The sequence below is a fragment of the Limulus polyphemus genome, unplaced genomic scaffold (assembly GCF_000517525.1).
Source record: "Limulus polyphemus unplaced genomic scaffold, Limulus_polyphemus-2.1.2 Scaffold1181, whole genome shotgun sequence".
NCBI classification, from domain to species: domain Eukaryota; kingdom Metazoa; phylum Arthropoda; class Merostomata; order Xiphosura; family Limulidae; genus Limulus; species Limulus polyphemus.
Window position 1 is genome coordinate 317,258 of NW_013666791.1, and position 16,766 is coordinate 334,023.

The 16,766-nt window shown below is 34.2% G+C and overlaps 1 protein-coding gene across 2 annotated transcripts in view; it reads left to right on the top strand.

Annotated features, from left to right (window-relative positions):
• Window positions 1-13,014, top strand: part of LOC106462491 (CD9 antigen-like) — a 39,536-nt gene extending 26,522 nt beyond the window's left edge. For both annotated transcript variants that reach the window (XM_022389768.1, XM_013922416.2), the window contains 2 exons: window positions 3,904-3,987; window positions 6,884-13,014. In XM_022389768.1, the coding sequence (XP_022245476.1) occupies window positions 3,904-3,987; window positions 6,884-6,958 (159 nt within the window). In that variant the 3' untranslated portion in view covers window positions 6,959-13,014. The remainder of the gene's footprint in view (window positions 1-3,903; window positions 3,988-6,883) is intronic.
• Window positions 13,015-16,766: the final 3,752 nt, after the last annotated feature.

A 16,766-nucleotide genomic window follows, 5' to 3' on the forward strand; every position in this document is an offset into this window, starting at 1 on the left:
TCTGTGATAAGTGGCTGAGAATTAAGGATGACACTATGCTACCTGGTTTGCATGCTGACAATGTGTTGTGACATTATCCAATATTGAAGGGAGGTGATCTTGTGCTTTGGCTGGTGCTAAACTTTTCTGTCAGTTAAATCATCATTCATTTAACTTAATCTCTGTAATGGTTTAGTAACAAGCAGTTGGTAGGGGTTTTTTGTTCTTTTCTTTTTTGGCTCTATTAATAAGTACTAAATTAGTACATGATTAATTAGATTTAATTACACTTTTACCAGCTGCTACGTTATGGGTACACACTAGTATACCCTGTGTTTAGTTTAAGTATATCGCATAGTTACCAGCTACTTTGATTGGGTACAAGTTGTATTTATTTTTTAAGTATGGAATTTGTTTTGTTTTTCTACTTACAGCATTATCATGTATTCATTCAAGGCTTAGGACAGTGTCACTGCATGTTGGTTATAGCTCTAGTATTTTAATTATTTTAGCTGCAGTGAGTTTAATTGTTAGTAATAAGTACAGAAAAGCTTAGTTTACTTTAGTATATTTTCAGGCATGAGTATGAGATGGACTAATCAATTGCTAAAGTGGAAGGATATATTTGTACCTTATTTGCCGGTGTTCACCCTAACTTAATGGTCAGTCATTACTCGCATGTTCTGTTAGGGTGGACATGGCTAGGAACTTTTATCTGCCAATCTCACATTATGATAGGGTACTGCAATGTCATGGGGATCAGAAGAAGCAGATAATATCTTGAGAATTTCTCTGAATTTTATGACATCATACTGTTTCAAATAACATAACTCTCGGACCTTGAGGAATTCACTTTCACGGACTTCATATTTGTACCACGTGCTGACCCAGAGGTTGGGATGGCTATTGCAGTTTGACAGATGGCAGCATCTATTATGAATATTATGACAACTTTTAGTGGAATTATTACCACTATAAGCTACAAGACATCCAGATAGTTCACTCAAAGTTATCCACACGAAGATGAATCGCCAGTGTATATGCGAAACGTAACTAGCACATGATGAAAGTTGGAGGATCTTCTCTGACTTGTTTGACATCACTCCTGTATATTTAGTGATAGGAGACTTGTACCCCACTTGGATTCCAGGTGAAAACATTTATGGGAAAGGTTTACATTCTGATCTCCAATGTATACCCACCAACCCTATACTGCTAACTTTGGTGATCCAATAGTAATTGCTTAGTGCCCAGGTGACAGAGACTTGTGTATAGACTTTGTTTTAACTGACCCCACCTTGAGTGTCATCTCTATCTGGTATAGGGTGCATAATGCATACAGTGATCATCTCATGTGTGAAGATTGGAATGTGGAATCTCCTGTATGAATGTTGATATTCCACCATTGAGCAAAGTCTAATCAACATCTGCAAGAGGAACACCCCATACTGGGGGAGAATAGTGATACTGACAAAACCTGTAAGGCACGTAATGAAGTTGTTTATACAGATAAGGGATGATCTAGCCCAATCAGAGGAGGAAGGGATTGAACAGAAAAGAGTCTGTGCTCTCTACAGATGATCAACTTTTGAAGTATATGATATGAAATGCAGCAAGGTCAGTCTTACAAGTACTTCATTCTGGCACTTCCCATAAGTTTATGATTGGTACAAGAACCAAAGACATGGTGATATCGGTAACTTACAATAATGATGTTACTCCACTTCATAGGCAAGACCATGTGCAAATACATTAATAAATCCAACCATAATGGCATACAGGATAGGCTCAAGCTATAGAAGCTGCTATCTGAGCTATAGCTTCTTGCAAATATGGAAGTCATCATTAGCTTGGGCAAGATACACAGAGCCATAAATACATCTGAAGATTGAGCTCCATGTTTTGATGGTGTACAAATCTCCACTTTAAGCTTACAGAAGCCAACTTGTTGAAAGTATCAGTATAGATTGTCAGTGTGTAGCATCCCTGAAATACTGACTGACTAATGCCTTTATCAAATTCCTATCCAAATCCATGATGGATCATACTTGTCTTAAAGGTCATCAAATCATTGTCCTACAAAACATTAGTAAGATTCTAGAGTAGGCTGTAGCTAGAAGGATGTCCTATCAGATGGAACCACTACTACCATCATTGTTAGATGGTTAATTATTGCAATGGAGATGAAACCTAGATCAACACTGCTGAATTTCCAGCTTATAAATGATAAGGCTTTGGAACTGGTCATTACATTTTAGTAGTAGCTTTGGATGCCTATGCTAGAGCCTAGCTGCCCATTTATGCTGAAAAAATGCTAAAGATTGTTATCAGTGTACCATGAGTATGATGAGTTGTAGCTGCACTAACTACCAGACAATGCATCTTGAAGCGTGGAAGCTGTCAATCTGAGAAGAACAACATCAACGTTTGTCTGCCTCAAGGACAACTATTCTTGTCGATCCTTTTCAAAATCTACACCATGGAATTTGCCCACCTTGACATTCTATCCAGATGCCTTGTTCTAACTTTTGCTATCAATATTCTGGTGTACAGCAGAGGTTTTAGCAAAGCTGAAATTGAAAGCAAGAAGCAACCATCTTTTAGCAGGGTAAGCTAATGGTGCAATGGCACAGGAATGGTCATCAATCCTGCCACAGCTATGTTCTGCACACTCAATAGACATGCTGATGAGGATCATCCTTTGGAGGCACTGCTATCCATTTGGATGAAACACTGAAATATGTGTGGATGGCATTTGACAGACAAGTCATCTTCACCAACCACATTAATGCCATGATAATCAGAGCAACAAAAGGCATCAGTGCATTCAAAGTTGGAGTAGATATGGAGCTGAAGAACATAACCTGCTTATGCTATACCAAGGTGTATTTTCTGCTCTATCCTGGATTGTGCTCTACCAATGATTGGTCTTCGTTAAGGCCTTGCAGTGTAAAGACCATGCATTCCATCATTGAGCAACTACCTTTTTTTAATTTGGATATTCCAGCTTCACAGTGGTAAAACACACATCAACCAAGCAGGGGATTGCCTGAAAGGTGCCTCAGGAGACAGATAATTCGTTACCACCAAATCTCGGATTTCTACATGTGGAAGAAAAATTCGGTTCCACTGAGATCTGTGGAAATCAGTCTAGCTAATAAATGTAGAGGTTGAGCCGAGTGTGAAGCACAAAAAGCCTGTCAGCACATATATAAAAGACTGTGGTGGACAGTCATAGTCACAGATGGTTCCTACACCAAAGAGAGAGAGAGAGAGATAGCTTATTTGGTATTCATTGTCTCATAGAGCAACAACATTCTATGAAAGCTGGTGGAACATTCAAACTTTCAACAAGCAGCACAAATATGGAGCTGGAAACCATAAAACAGTGTTACCAACATAATATTTGGAACTGACTCATTGGCAGCAATATGTGTAATCAGAATGGGTGATCCCCAGATGGATTGCAGAAGGCAAAGCAACTGTATGGTAAGGCCATCACCAGCATGAATGTGCAAGGCCATACAGGTATGAAGCTAACCAAGTAAGCTGATGAGTTTGCAGGAAAGCCTCTTTGTGACATCCAGTACATATTTACTGACAGGATATTAACCTCCTCTGCACTAGTCTGGTACATGAAGGATCAGCAGGTATCAGTGTAACCCCTCAGGTTGTGACTTAATACTCAAATGAGGTCTAACTATTGCAGGATTAGTTACTATCTTGTTAACTCTTGATACAAAAACTATCTGGTATTTATAGAAGTAGCATATAATGATTCTTGTACATGATTAATTCTTGTTAATTTACATTTCAAGGTACACCACTTGTTTAAGTTTTCCAAAGCTATAAACATATTAAAGTACCGGCAAGTAAGAAATACCAACAGAATAATATGGTTTTAACTTTTTATTTCACTTAAAGGGCTGTATAAAAGTTTTGGAACAACACCTACAAGAACATACTAAGATTGTTGTTGGTGTTGCAATTGGACTTGCTGTTATCCAGGTATGTAGATTTTTACATTGTTTAATACTGTACTTTAAGGTTTTGGGTTTATTATGACCTCTGATGTGTAACAAGCCTAGAAAATGTGATACCATAACTGGACATCTGGGAGCAGCAGTTAGTATTAGTAAGCTGGACTTTTTTACACTTATGTTAATATTATGGGTGAAATTTAAGCACAGTTTACCAAAATTTCCCTTTGTATTTCAAATATAAACAAATATTTTAATAATATAAAAAAAAGTTTAAAAAAATCACATTTACTGAATTCCACTGTATGAACGATGCTCAATTTTCAAAGTAAAATAAAAACAAATCCAGTATTTTCAAACTTCTTACTTTTGTATATATGAGCTGTTCAATCTGTGAATGTCTGTGTATATAAGTAGTTATTTTTGTAATGCCTTTAACATCAATGATATAATATTATTGATTTAACCCTATTGCCACTGGTATCCCTTACTGCTTTTGACACAAGGTTTCAGTGTTCTACATTGAAAGTTTTATGAATCTACTTTTTGTTTATGTTATACCAATTAGTATAGCATGAAAGCTTAGCTAATAATCCATATTTTAATAGTATATAAGTTCACAGTCAATGTTCACAAGGCAAAATCTGTTGCACACAACATTTTAGGTTCCATGCATGGGCAGATGGCTGCAGAGCACACATTTAAGAGGAAGGATCAAGTCATAACCGTACGTAAAATATCTACAGTGATGATTGAAGCTGAATGCATGCATGCATGTTGATCCTTAGCTGCTCTTCCAGTTACTGATGATTGCTGCAAAGACATCATATGACCTAAAATCAGTTTTCAAGTTTGAACTGTGCAGTTATCCACCAGCTCTGTATGATTCCTCATTGCTGCTCTGAGAGCCATAGAAACCAGTATTAGCAGATGTCCAGGGATGACAGGTAGGGTTTCAGTACATGTTGGATGGTGGGGGCAATACTTCAGCATATCCTGTGGACATCTGGATACACATACAAGGAAACATGCACTCTTTACACTGAATACATCACAGGAAAGTATGGAAAGACAATTGTCATGTTTTATAGCTATGATAGTACCTCCACAAAGGATATGACACATAAAAGACAAATAACAGTGTATGTTGGACCAACTGTGATCTTTGATGAGGACATGAGTGTTACAATGAAGAAGGACCAATTCTTGGCCAACAAAGCAAACAAACAAGGGATTATCAATTCACTCGGTGACCGTCTACAGAGGGTGAATTGCTGGACACATCATTCTCTTGGTGATGTTGACCTCATTGTGCAAAAAACAGTTAAGTCGGCAACTGTGACCAACCCCTTGGCAATGACACAGAGCTGCTCATCTACCACACCAGCCTCAAGTCACATGACCTGTTCCTCTGACTTGAACCAGAAGAGATAAAAAAACAAAAACACGTTGAACATAAAGCTTGTGAAGGAGCAACTAGACCCACATCATCTTCTTGCATGCCCTCCTTGGATGCGACACTATCTCCTACCTCTTTATTATTGGAAAGGGAACTTTCCTCAAGAAATTCAACACCAGCATTAACTTTCATGAGCAGGCCAGGGTATTTAACACAATTTCAGCTTCTAAAGAAGATATTGTAACAGCAGATGATAATGCTTTGGTATGTGTGTGTATCTATAACGGAGATCTCAAAGAGAACCTCATTTCGCTTCGATATAAGCACTTCTGGAAAAAGGTAATTGCTGGCACTTCCCACGTGCAACCACAGAGTCTACCACCTACATAGGTACCACAATCTTTGTGTTTTCTACCAAATTCAGCCAAGGAAGAGAAGTGGTGATGAGTTTTTACCAGAAGGATGTGGATAGAAGACTTACACCCCTGCTCTTGAAGAACTTCTGTGAGTGATCCAATACAACTGCCAAACAGATTGTAGCAGCCTGAGATGTACATGCAAAAAGCACGTCTTGGAGTTGCTGACTGTGGACATTGCAGAGGTTCTTGGTGTGCAAATTTGGCCCGCGTACAATGACGACAATGACGTGGCTGAATATAAAGACTGACTGACACTAAAGGTGTATTTTTTGCTAATACTTAATAAAAAGGAGTGTGTTAATTTTTTCAGTGCTTGATTTTGTCTAATGCGTATTAATCTACGTGTCATGCAGCAGTATTTCATTATTTTTTGAGTTCTCATTAAAATAAAAGTTTATTTTATGCCAATTTTTGTAATCTTAAACATTACTTCTCCACTAGCATTGCTTACAGGTTTTGATATGTTATAGAGGACACCTTAATGAGTGTAAAACACTTGAAAAATTTTCTGTTGCAATTTGTGTGAGGTTGACCCCATTTTTTTCACATCGGGCAAAATCAGGATACATCGAATTTTACCCAATTAAACATAAAGTTGGAACTTTTTCTTCATAAGATTTGAACTACTCTTAGCCTACTCAACTCTAACATTGTAAAGCAAGGAAGTCCAACAATGAATTAGATTACTTAGGAGACATACATCACCACATACAGAATCTGAAATCTATTAAATTCTAAGGTCGTTCTTATAATCTATTACCATGTTGCATTATTGGACTGGAATAAATTGAATATATTACAACTACTATTATAAGCAGCTCAGTGGTTTAGTAATTATTAAAAGTTGTTTAGAGAGTATACATTTTTCTCCTGCTGTTTTTATTTTCAAATTATTCGTTGTTAACAGTTCTTTGAAATAACACTATGAACCAAGATATTTAACAATGCAGGTTACACTGGAGATTTGTCTTAAAATGATGCAAGTAAACCGTACTATTTAGTGTTAATGTGTATGGGATTTTAAAGAACCTTAAAATATGTAGAAGTTACAGTAAACACAAGATAATTAGTTGTTATATAAACAAGTTTTATTTGTACTTCTCTAGATTTTGGGCTTAATCTTCTCCATGGTTCTGTGCTGTGCCATCTCTGTAGAGAGGAATCCAACATATAAGGCTTGAAACTGCTGGATTTTTACTTCTTTTCTCTCAGCTTTCTTCAACCAGCATATTTTGCTCATCTAGAATCTCACTCATTGTCTCCTGGAAACCAAAGATCAAAAAACAGGTTGCCAAATGCTGCTTACAGTTGTATCTTGTACATCATAGTTCACTGTACTAAGTAACTGTTGTAGGCTAGATTTCTGTGTACCTAGCCAACTTGTTATTGACATTCTTTGATGTTCTTGTTAATCAATATATTTAGAGCCCAAGGACCTGACCCTCGATCACCACAAAAAGGTGTTTAATTGTTTAATTTAAGTTTTCTTCTCAATACTTGTTAGGATTATACATCCAACATTTGGAAAGGTGTTCTTCCATCATTTTTTTTTATGATCCATTTTAATGAATATTTGGTGTTGCTTTTCTTATTAGATGTGTAAGTCAAGACAGGTTATTTTGCTTCCATTGATAAGCTTTCTTGAAGTATGTTTCTAATATTGCATCAGTTAGTGACTGATCTAATTGAAAACGCGAGTCCTTTTCTCATAAACATATTTGTGTTTCCAAATTCAAATATACTTTCGATTTTAATCTCTGTTTTACAAATGTATCTTGTAAATTTCTATTAGTACTCGTTGGTGTTCGAAAGATTTGTTTGATCCTGATGAAGATGTTTGAGTTGGTTGTTTTAAAATAACAGTTAAACTTCATATATTTACAGCTTTATGCACTTTGATCTGAATATTGATGTTTGATATTTGATGCTTTTCATGGTGAAATCTTTTTCCTGGAACTCATGGCCAGTTATGTAAATTCCTACATGTTGTCCTTTCTTGTGTTCAGTTGGGAATTTTATGCTTCATTTATTTGTTTTATATATATCTGGCTAGCTTTAAGTAACTGTTTCTCCAGTATGTTTTAACGTACAGATCTAACATAATACATGTATAATATTTTATGTGCACTGTATTATTTGTTTTTAAAGTATCAAAGTTTAGAAAATATAGTACAGAAATTATTGGTAATAAAAAAAAAACTTTCAAGCAAAAAAAAAAAACAACAAGTGGAACTGGTTGTCATTTTATAACATTGTTTTTCAGATCTGTTTAGTGTAATTTTTAGAAGGTGGCTGGTTTCTGGCCCAAAATCTTGAAAGAAAGCTTTACTTTGGCATCTTTGTGTCACTTGGTAGATATGTAATTAAAATCCAGCCTAATTTCATCAGCAACTGAGTAATGAAGGCTAGAAGCTTCTAGGCTGAATAAATAGTAGTTTACTATTTGTAAATATTTTGACTAGTCGTGTGAACTGATTTAGAACTGTACTGGTTTCTAATGTGTAGGTGCCAGACTTTGGTATTTCTACATGTTGGAGTTTCTGTAAGCAGAAAATATGTTTAAAAGCAACATTATCCACTTAATTTATTTTTCTACAATAATTGTATTATGTACATGAAAAAAATTCTGTTCATAAAGTTAGAAAAAAAAATTATGTTTACTCTCCAGCTAATCATAATAATGGTTATTTCAACCAATGTTTTGTCATTGTGGCTTCATGGATTCTAGTAGTACTTTGGCTGAAATATATTTTATTATTATCTGAAGAATAAAAATAATTTTAAACTTTATTGCCAAACTGTAAATCCCTCCAGCGTGCACTATAAATTTTGAAAACAAAATACTCTTCGTTTTTCTAGAGGAAACGATTATGAATAGTATAATCCTTTTCTCGGAGTATTTGTGACGTGTAATTGTGTAAGAGTATTTGTGACGTGTAATGGTGTAAGAGTATTTGTGAAGTGTAATTGTGTAAGAGTATTTGTGACGTGTAAATGTATAAGAATATTTGTGACGTGTATATGTGTTAGAGTGTTTGTGACATGTAAATGTGTAAGTATTTGTGATGTGTAAGAGTGTTTGTGACATGTAAATGTGTAAGAGTATTTGTGACGTGTAAATGTGTAAGAGTATTTGTGACGTGTAAATGTGTAAGAGTATTTGTGATGTGTAAGAGTATTTGTGACGTGTAAATGTGTAAGGGAAACTTTAGATATTTAGTACTTAAAAAGATACAACTCATTTTTTTGTTAGTATTATTAAGTAAACCTTTGAATTATCTTTGTTAATGTAGTTGTGATTTCATTTAGTTTCAGATCATCATAACTACACGTCTTTAAAACCAACCAATCAGTTGTTGAGGCATTTTTCTTGATCTGACTGAGTTTGTTCGTTTATGGCACTGCACAAGTTTATAAGATTTTTTTATTCTGATTTGAGTTATTTATTTAAAGTTTTGTAAGGTTAAATCCTCTGACAGTTAATATTGCTTTACGTCTACTTTTCATACTTCGTATATTGATGTGGTAGTCGCATTAATAGTCTGCTGATTGTTTTAAAAGGAGGTTATGTTTATGCTTATCTGTATTACAAACTAGACATCAGTGGAAAAATTTTAAACATTCAAAGCATAATCTTAATAATATGCGATATTTTTTTGTATGTGTAGTTAACATTGGGATTTAGTTCACTGTGATAGTTTTCCCATGGGAATCAATTAGTACAATTATTTGTGTACTGTAAAAGTTTTTGGGTGGTTTTTTTTATTTGTTTAACAGAAAATAAAAGCTTGTTAGAAACTATAGAAGGTGAGAAACAAAGTGTTCTTGTGCATATAAAATTAAACATAATTAAAGAAGTTTGGAAAATAATAGTTTTATATGAATGTGATGTCTAAAATCTTTCTTTTACATCTTATTGAACTATTTGCTAGCAGAAGTGGCAGAACATTTATTGTACTTATATCTGGCTAAGACTATTTTTATAACCTTATTTTACCTTCGTGTGTTTTACTAATGCTTTTATATATATAAAGTTTCAAGTAGTCACTGTTATGATTCATGCGCTGATGATGGCTGTGTACTTTGCTTTGAAAATGTATTAGTATCTCCATCTCTAACCTTTTCAGAGCTACTTTCAAATGTTTTTATGTTGTATTGGAGCAGTTCAGTGGTAGTCATAGATGTAGCTTTTTGTTTATTGTTGGATGTGTCACAGTGATTGAAGTAGTCCAACAGTAGCCATAGATGTAGCTTTTTGTTTATTGTTGGATGTGTCAGTGATTGAAGTAGTCCAACAGTAGCCATAGATGTAGCTTTTTGTTTATTGTTGGATGTGTCAGTGATTGAAGTAGTCCAACAGTAGCCGTAGGTGTAGCTTTTTGTTTATTGTTGGATGTGTCACAGTGATTGAAGTAGTCCAACAGTAGCTCTAGATGTAACTTTTTGTTTTTCTAGATAGTATAATAATAATGGTTGAACCTGGTATTGAAACCTCCCAACAGTAGCTCTAGATGTAACTTTTTGTTTTTCTAGATAGTAAAATAATGATGGTTGATCCTGGTATTGAATCCTCCCAACAGTAGCTCTAGATGTAACTTTTTGTTTTTCTAGATAGTATGATAATAATGGTTGAACCTGGTATTGAAACCTCCCAACAATAGCTCTAGATGTAACTCTGTTTTTCTAAATAGTGTCATAATGATAGGAACTGATGTTGAAGCATCCTGATAATAGCTATAGATGTAACTTTTTGTTTTTCTAAACAGTGTCATAATGATGGTTGATCCTGGTATTGAAACCTCCCAACTGTAGCTCTAGATGTAACTCTCTGTTTTTCTAAACATTGTCATAATGATAGGAACTGATGTTGAAGCATCCTGATAATGGCTCTAGATGTAACTTTTTGTTTTTTAGATAGTGTAATAATGATGGAGTCTGATGTTGAAACATCCCAACAGTAGCTCTAGATGTATAATGAGCATTTTTTTATGAATAGCATATTTCATGTATGGTCAATGAATTAGGTGCTGTGAGCATGTGGCTAAGTCCAGATAGTTTACTATTAAGAAACATACAAGTCAAATTTTAAAATGGAATACAAAAAAAAAAATACTGACTTTATTTCATTGAATAATTTGGTATGGAAAAATTTATTTAAAAAAAATAACCCTCCAACTTGTTGTATAGATGGTTTTAAAACACGAAATATTATTTAAAAAATTAACTTGCTAGTAACTAATAAGAAAAAAAAAAGGATCTAAAAATTGCTGAATTGGGCATCTTGTACATGTAAAGGAAATTGTCTAGGTTTATTTGAGAGTGTAGTTACCTGATTTTAAAAATATGATCTGTTTAAAATGTGCGAATACGAGATGTGTGGAAACTAAGAAATTATCGTAATACAATTAAAATTCTTTTAGAAAATCAATACTCAAGCTTACCTAGTTTTTGATATTAACTTGTCTTACTCAGTGTACCTATTGTTGTTAAATTGTACACATTTTGTATTGCTTTTGTGTGATTACCTAACTTACTTACTTACTTAGAAAGAATTAATAGTTATTTTGTAAAATGTATTAAAGATTCTGTAGAAATTTTTTTTTCAAATAAATTCTCTGAGTAATTACTGAAATGTTAGATTGCAATATAAACATGAAACAGTTCTAGTGCATAGAAGTAACTAATGAATAGTCATTTTATAGTAGTGTGAGTGTGTGTGTAAAGGATATGTTTTCATTAAATATAATTCATGGATTATTCAGATTATTCCTTTGCGCACATCATTTTTGTTTCTGGTGTTCATTGACACACGGATATTAGTTTGAAGTTCTTTAAATATTTTTATGTAGGTGTGTTTAAAAAAATCATTTTTGTTTCTGGTGTTCATTGACACACGGATATTAGTTTGAAGTTCTTTAAATATTTTTATGTAGGTGTGTTTAAAAAAAATAGTACCTTTGACGAAATCTAATTGTGAAAAATGAGAAAACTATTAGTACTATCTGAAAACTAGAATCTCAACATAAGTATTGGCTTCTGTACATTACGACAGTTGACAGATTACCTAACTTACTTAGTTACTTAGAAAGAATTAATAGTTATTTTGTAAAATGTATTAAAGATTCTGTAGGAATTTTTTTTTTCAAATAAATTCTCTGAGTAATTACTGAAATGTTAGATTGCAATATAAACATGTAAATGCAATGTTTTTGTTTTTTTAAAGATGTTTAATTACTTTTCGCAAGCCACGAATTTCGAGAAATAACGATCTCACTGCCTGCCGGCTTTGAAAACGAACCAGGTGGGATTAATAGTACTTACAATTTTTGGTGGTACAAAATTTAAGATATCTAGGAAACGGAAGTAAAAGGTGAAAAATAGCTCAAAATTGAATACATTAAATAATAATAATAATTAAAAAGAGCTTATTAACTTTTGATGTTTTATTGCACAAGATTTGTATTTTTCTACTTCGCATAATGTTTTCTACTAACTGCTGTACCATTTTCAGTTGCAAGTTGGAGTGCATTATTTGGAATTGTTAGTACAGTTATATCTTGAATAATTATGATGGAAAAGATTTATTAAGGATCAAAGTGTGTCCTTGTTTCATTTTGTTTACTTTTTACAAAACATTTAACACATTTAATGTTATACGTTGTATTTGTGCTCACGTATAGATTCTTGCGGACTTATTGATCGTATTTGTATTTAAAAGAAATTATTTGTACGCACATTAAAGATCTGGCACACTGTTTAGCGTTTATTAATAAATATTATAAGATCGAAATTTAACTTCCCCCAAAGCTATTCGAACCCTTGAAGTTTTTAATTTGATACATGTTCATGTACTGCTAACTTGCATATCTCTGATATAAAATGTAATCGGATATGCACGTTAGATTGTAGATTATGTACTCGTGCTTTATAATTATTTCTACATGCAACTAGTATTAATTGGTTTATTTTATTTTTTACAACCAAATGTTTTACAACCATTTTGATGAAACAGGAACAATGATACCAAAATTGGGCAAAAGGAAATGTCTCACGTTTCTAAGCCCAATTCTCAAGGGCTTTTTTTTTTGTAATATTTAAAGGTTGGAAATATTATTGTAAGTTTAATTTGATATACTCTAAGAATTGTGTTTCAAGCATTAAAAACGTGTTTACGACTTTCATTCTCTGTGTACTTATATTCATCCATGTAATAAAAAAAGGATATATTGTCTCTTGATTCTGAACTCTTTATTTATGTTCTAAAACCAGTATGCATTATTGTTCACTGTAGCAAAATGTTTTTTTTTCACAAAAACTTTTCATTTTGTTAAGTGTTAATTTTACAAAGCGTAGTACAACTGTAAGGTGTTGCTAGTGGCAGGGCAAATAGGGTTTTAGGTTGCATTGACAGAAATACAAGCCTAATGAGGTTATAATATCAATTGGAGTACCATGTTAAGTCTTTGGCTCCTTTAGAAACAACACTGAACTGATAAAGTTTCAAAGGAAGACTACTAGGATGACTCCTGGGATGAAAAAGTTATCATATGAGACCAGGTTAAGATATCTGAAACTGTTTTTTCTTGAAAAAAAAAAGGGTATAATTGAGGTGTTTAAAATTGTTAAGGGAATTAATAGTGTTGATGAATCTTTATTTTTGTCTTTCTTTTCTTAATGGTGAGTATAAGAACAGGGAAGAAGTCTTCGGTTAAGACATAAGACAGCTTTACATTTATAACAAGGTGGTTGGCCCTTTTGGAATCAGTTGGCTTCAGATGTGATGAAGACAGATGCAGTTAATTTACTGTAAAAGATTTGAAGAATATTTTAATAAGAGCTGGATTTGAGTGTTTCAGTTTCATTCTAAAGTTTAGTGGATGGCACACATTAGATTGACCAATATGAACCTTGTCCTGTTTAAGTTTATATATATATCTGTGTGTGTGTGTATAGATTAACTGGAGGAACTGCTCGATGGTAGTTGTGTTATCTGTTAATGTTGTAGTTAGGCTGAACATATTCATTGTTTTGTTAACATCGTTCAGCTACTGCAACGCCATTGCACAGAGCATAATGCTGAACTTCACAATTTCCTAACCATGATTAAATTCCTCAAGTGTTTGTATAATTTACACATAAATCCGGTAGGACTCATTTTTCACTTTTTTATTGTTGCGTTGTTTTTTTGGAATTGGTTCTAAAGGACCCATAAGTTGACCTATTTTGACAAGGGTTGACTGCTATTTTCGTTGCAAGCTTGACCACAAACTTGAGATAAACGTGCGAAAAACAAAAGTTTAGTCATTAATATAAAAGTCCTGTTTTGGATTAACTTGTAAAATACATGAGGTTGAATTGACTGTGAAATGGGCGGCAACTGCTAATTAGAGAAACTTATAAAAAAAAAAATATATATATATATTGGTGACTATACAATGTACTTGCGCAGCTCAAGTGTGGAAGACGACGTTTCAAAAATCTTCCGCTTTTATTCAGGTACATTAGTGCAAACTACTGCAGGCCTAATATAGTATCTAGGTGAATTGAGGTGAACGTGCTTGGAAGGATTGTTTGTTCCTGATTCTGATTGGTGGAGCTGTAAAATTTTACAAGCAAGGCATTCATTGTTAAAGATGAGTAATTATTTTGTGAATCTCGATGACTATTAAAATGTCCAATAACATTAGTCCCAAATGTTTGGGACCGATCATGGTTCTGTGGTACGCGCCCTGTTACCACCTAAAACAAAAATCGCGATCTGCACTTTAAAGGCTGTGAGGGTGATGTTGACTAGTTGCCGTGTCTCTAGTCTCACTTTAAAATTTAGAAATTTGCGCAAAATATAACAATGTAAATATTTGTACATAACAGAGTCTGAGTCGTATCTTATTCCTCTTGTATGATATGTCTAGTTTATAAACCCCAGTGGCATAGCGGTATGTCTGCGGCCTTTAAAACGCTAGAAACTGGGTTCAGATAGCCCTTTCTGTAGCTTTGTGCTTAACTACAAACAAACAAATTGTAAAACCCATAACTTAATACAAAGAATCCACAGAAATAAGAGGTTTTATTTTCACATTATCCGGCCCGGCATGGCCAGGTGGTTAGGGTGCTCGACTCGCAATCTGAGGGTTTGAATCTCCGTCACACCAAACATGCTCTCTCTTTCAGCCGTGGGGGCGTTATAAAGTGCGGTCAATCCCACTATTCGTTGGTAAAAGAGTAGCCCAAGAGTTGGCGGTGGGTGGTGATGACTAGCTGCTTTCCCTCTAATCTTACACTGCTAAATTAGGGACGGCTAGCGCAGATAGCTTTGCGCAAAATTTAAAACAAACTTATCAGCGTGAAATATGTTGTACCTCGAAATTTCTTTTCTAAATAAGCTATATATATTTGATGAAGACCTGCCGGGGATGATCGAAAACTAGTATTTTCATTACCTCAGGGAAACGAGACGAAATCTATTAGATCCACAAGATTAACCCCTTTAATCTATTTAAAACTTATTCCTAGGCAACATTTATGAATACCGCACATCACACACATTAAAATAACGACTGTAAGTATAATAAAACTTCTGAATAACGAAAAGAACTTGAATAAAATATGTGTTTATAGAACACGGTTATAAATTGTAATTATATTTATCAACTGTTACTCCATTAAACTTCAAGACTCTTTCTGAAATACAGAAGATCAAGGACACACTTTGAATGCCATATCTCTATTACAAGAAAAAAAGAAATCAGGTATCTCATATTTTAACAACTTTTAAAGTATATTAAATATGTAGTTTTGTTAGATACTGCTTTATGAAATGATGTTAATAGGTTTTAACAGTGTGACATTATTAGGTAACTTTGAAATAAGCGAAAATGAAGCTCAAATTCAAGACTACAAAATTAAAATTTTAATATATTTTTTCATGTAAATTAGATATATTTTTATTTCACAACGGCGGGACACACACACAAGTGCAACACACACACACACACACACACACACACACACACATGTATGTATATATATATCCACTGCACTCGGGCATGAACATGAGCACCTAAATCGTGGTATTAGCCGAAATGCCCGTAGTGTACGTAACTACAAATACTTTTGAACATGGAAAAGACAAAAATACCAGGTGCTGATAGGCCTATTTCGACTCAGTTTTTTTGCTTGTGTTTCATTGCAGATTGATATCATCAATGCGAACTTTATGGCAAGACTGTTAATTTCATTATACCAGGGCACTGTGTAAGGTAGCAATATACCTGGACGTTATCGAGATAAAATGGTGTAAATCCCAGCTAAGTTTACAATTGTAAACAACAACGAGGTTGCCTTTTTTAGATAAAAATGTGGGTTTTGTTGAGTTTCTAAGACCGTTGAACCTGTAGTGGTGTGGGTGTTGAGTTTATTAGCTGATGTGTAAGATGATTGTCCATTGTGTCAAAAGGGGGTAGCGAAGATTTGATTCATATTCGACGAACTTCCACAGTCTCCACCTCCTCAGACTAGTTTGTACGATGTGTTAGACTGCAAACCTTTCATTCTGGTATCCAAGGGAATGTCTAGACCTATCACCAAAAGAGACGAATGGTTTTGTGGGTGGGAACAATATTTAAGCTTTCTGAAACATTCGTTGTTTCTGGGAAGATTAATCTATTGTCTACTTACAACAAAAAGTATGGTGTCCAAGTTTGCTGTGCTTTTAATTAACTTGAAATACATGATAAAATCAGGCCCGAAATCACGAAAAACTATAGATGTTATCAATTTTATACTTGATGTCTAAGAAATCTAAGCCTTTGCCGAGAATTTATTAAACTGTTAATTAAAATAGGCCCGGCATGGCCAAGTGGTTAGGACGCTCGACTCGTAATCTGAGGGTCGCGGGTTTGAATCCCCGTCACACCAAACATGCTCGCCCTTTCAGCCGTGGGGGGGGTGTTATAACGTGAAAGAGCAGCCCACGAGTTGGCGGTGGGT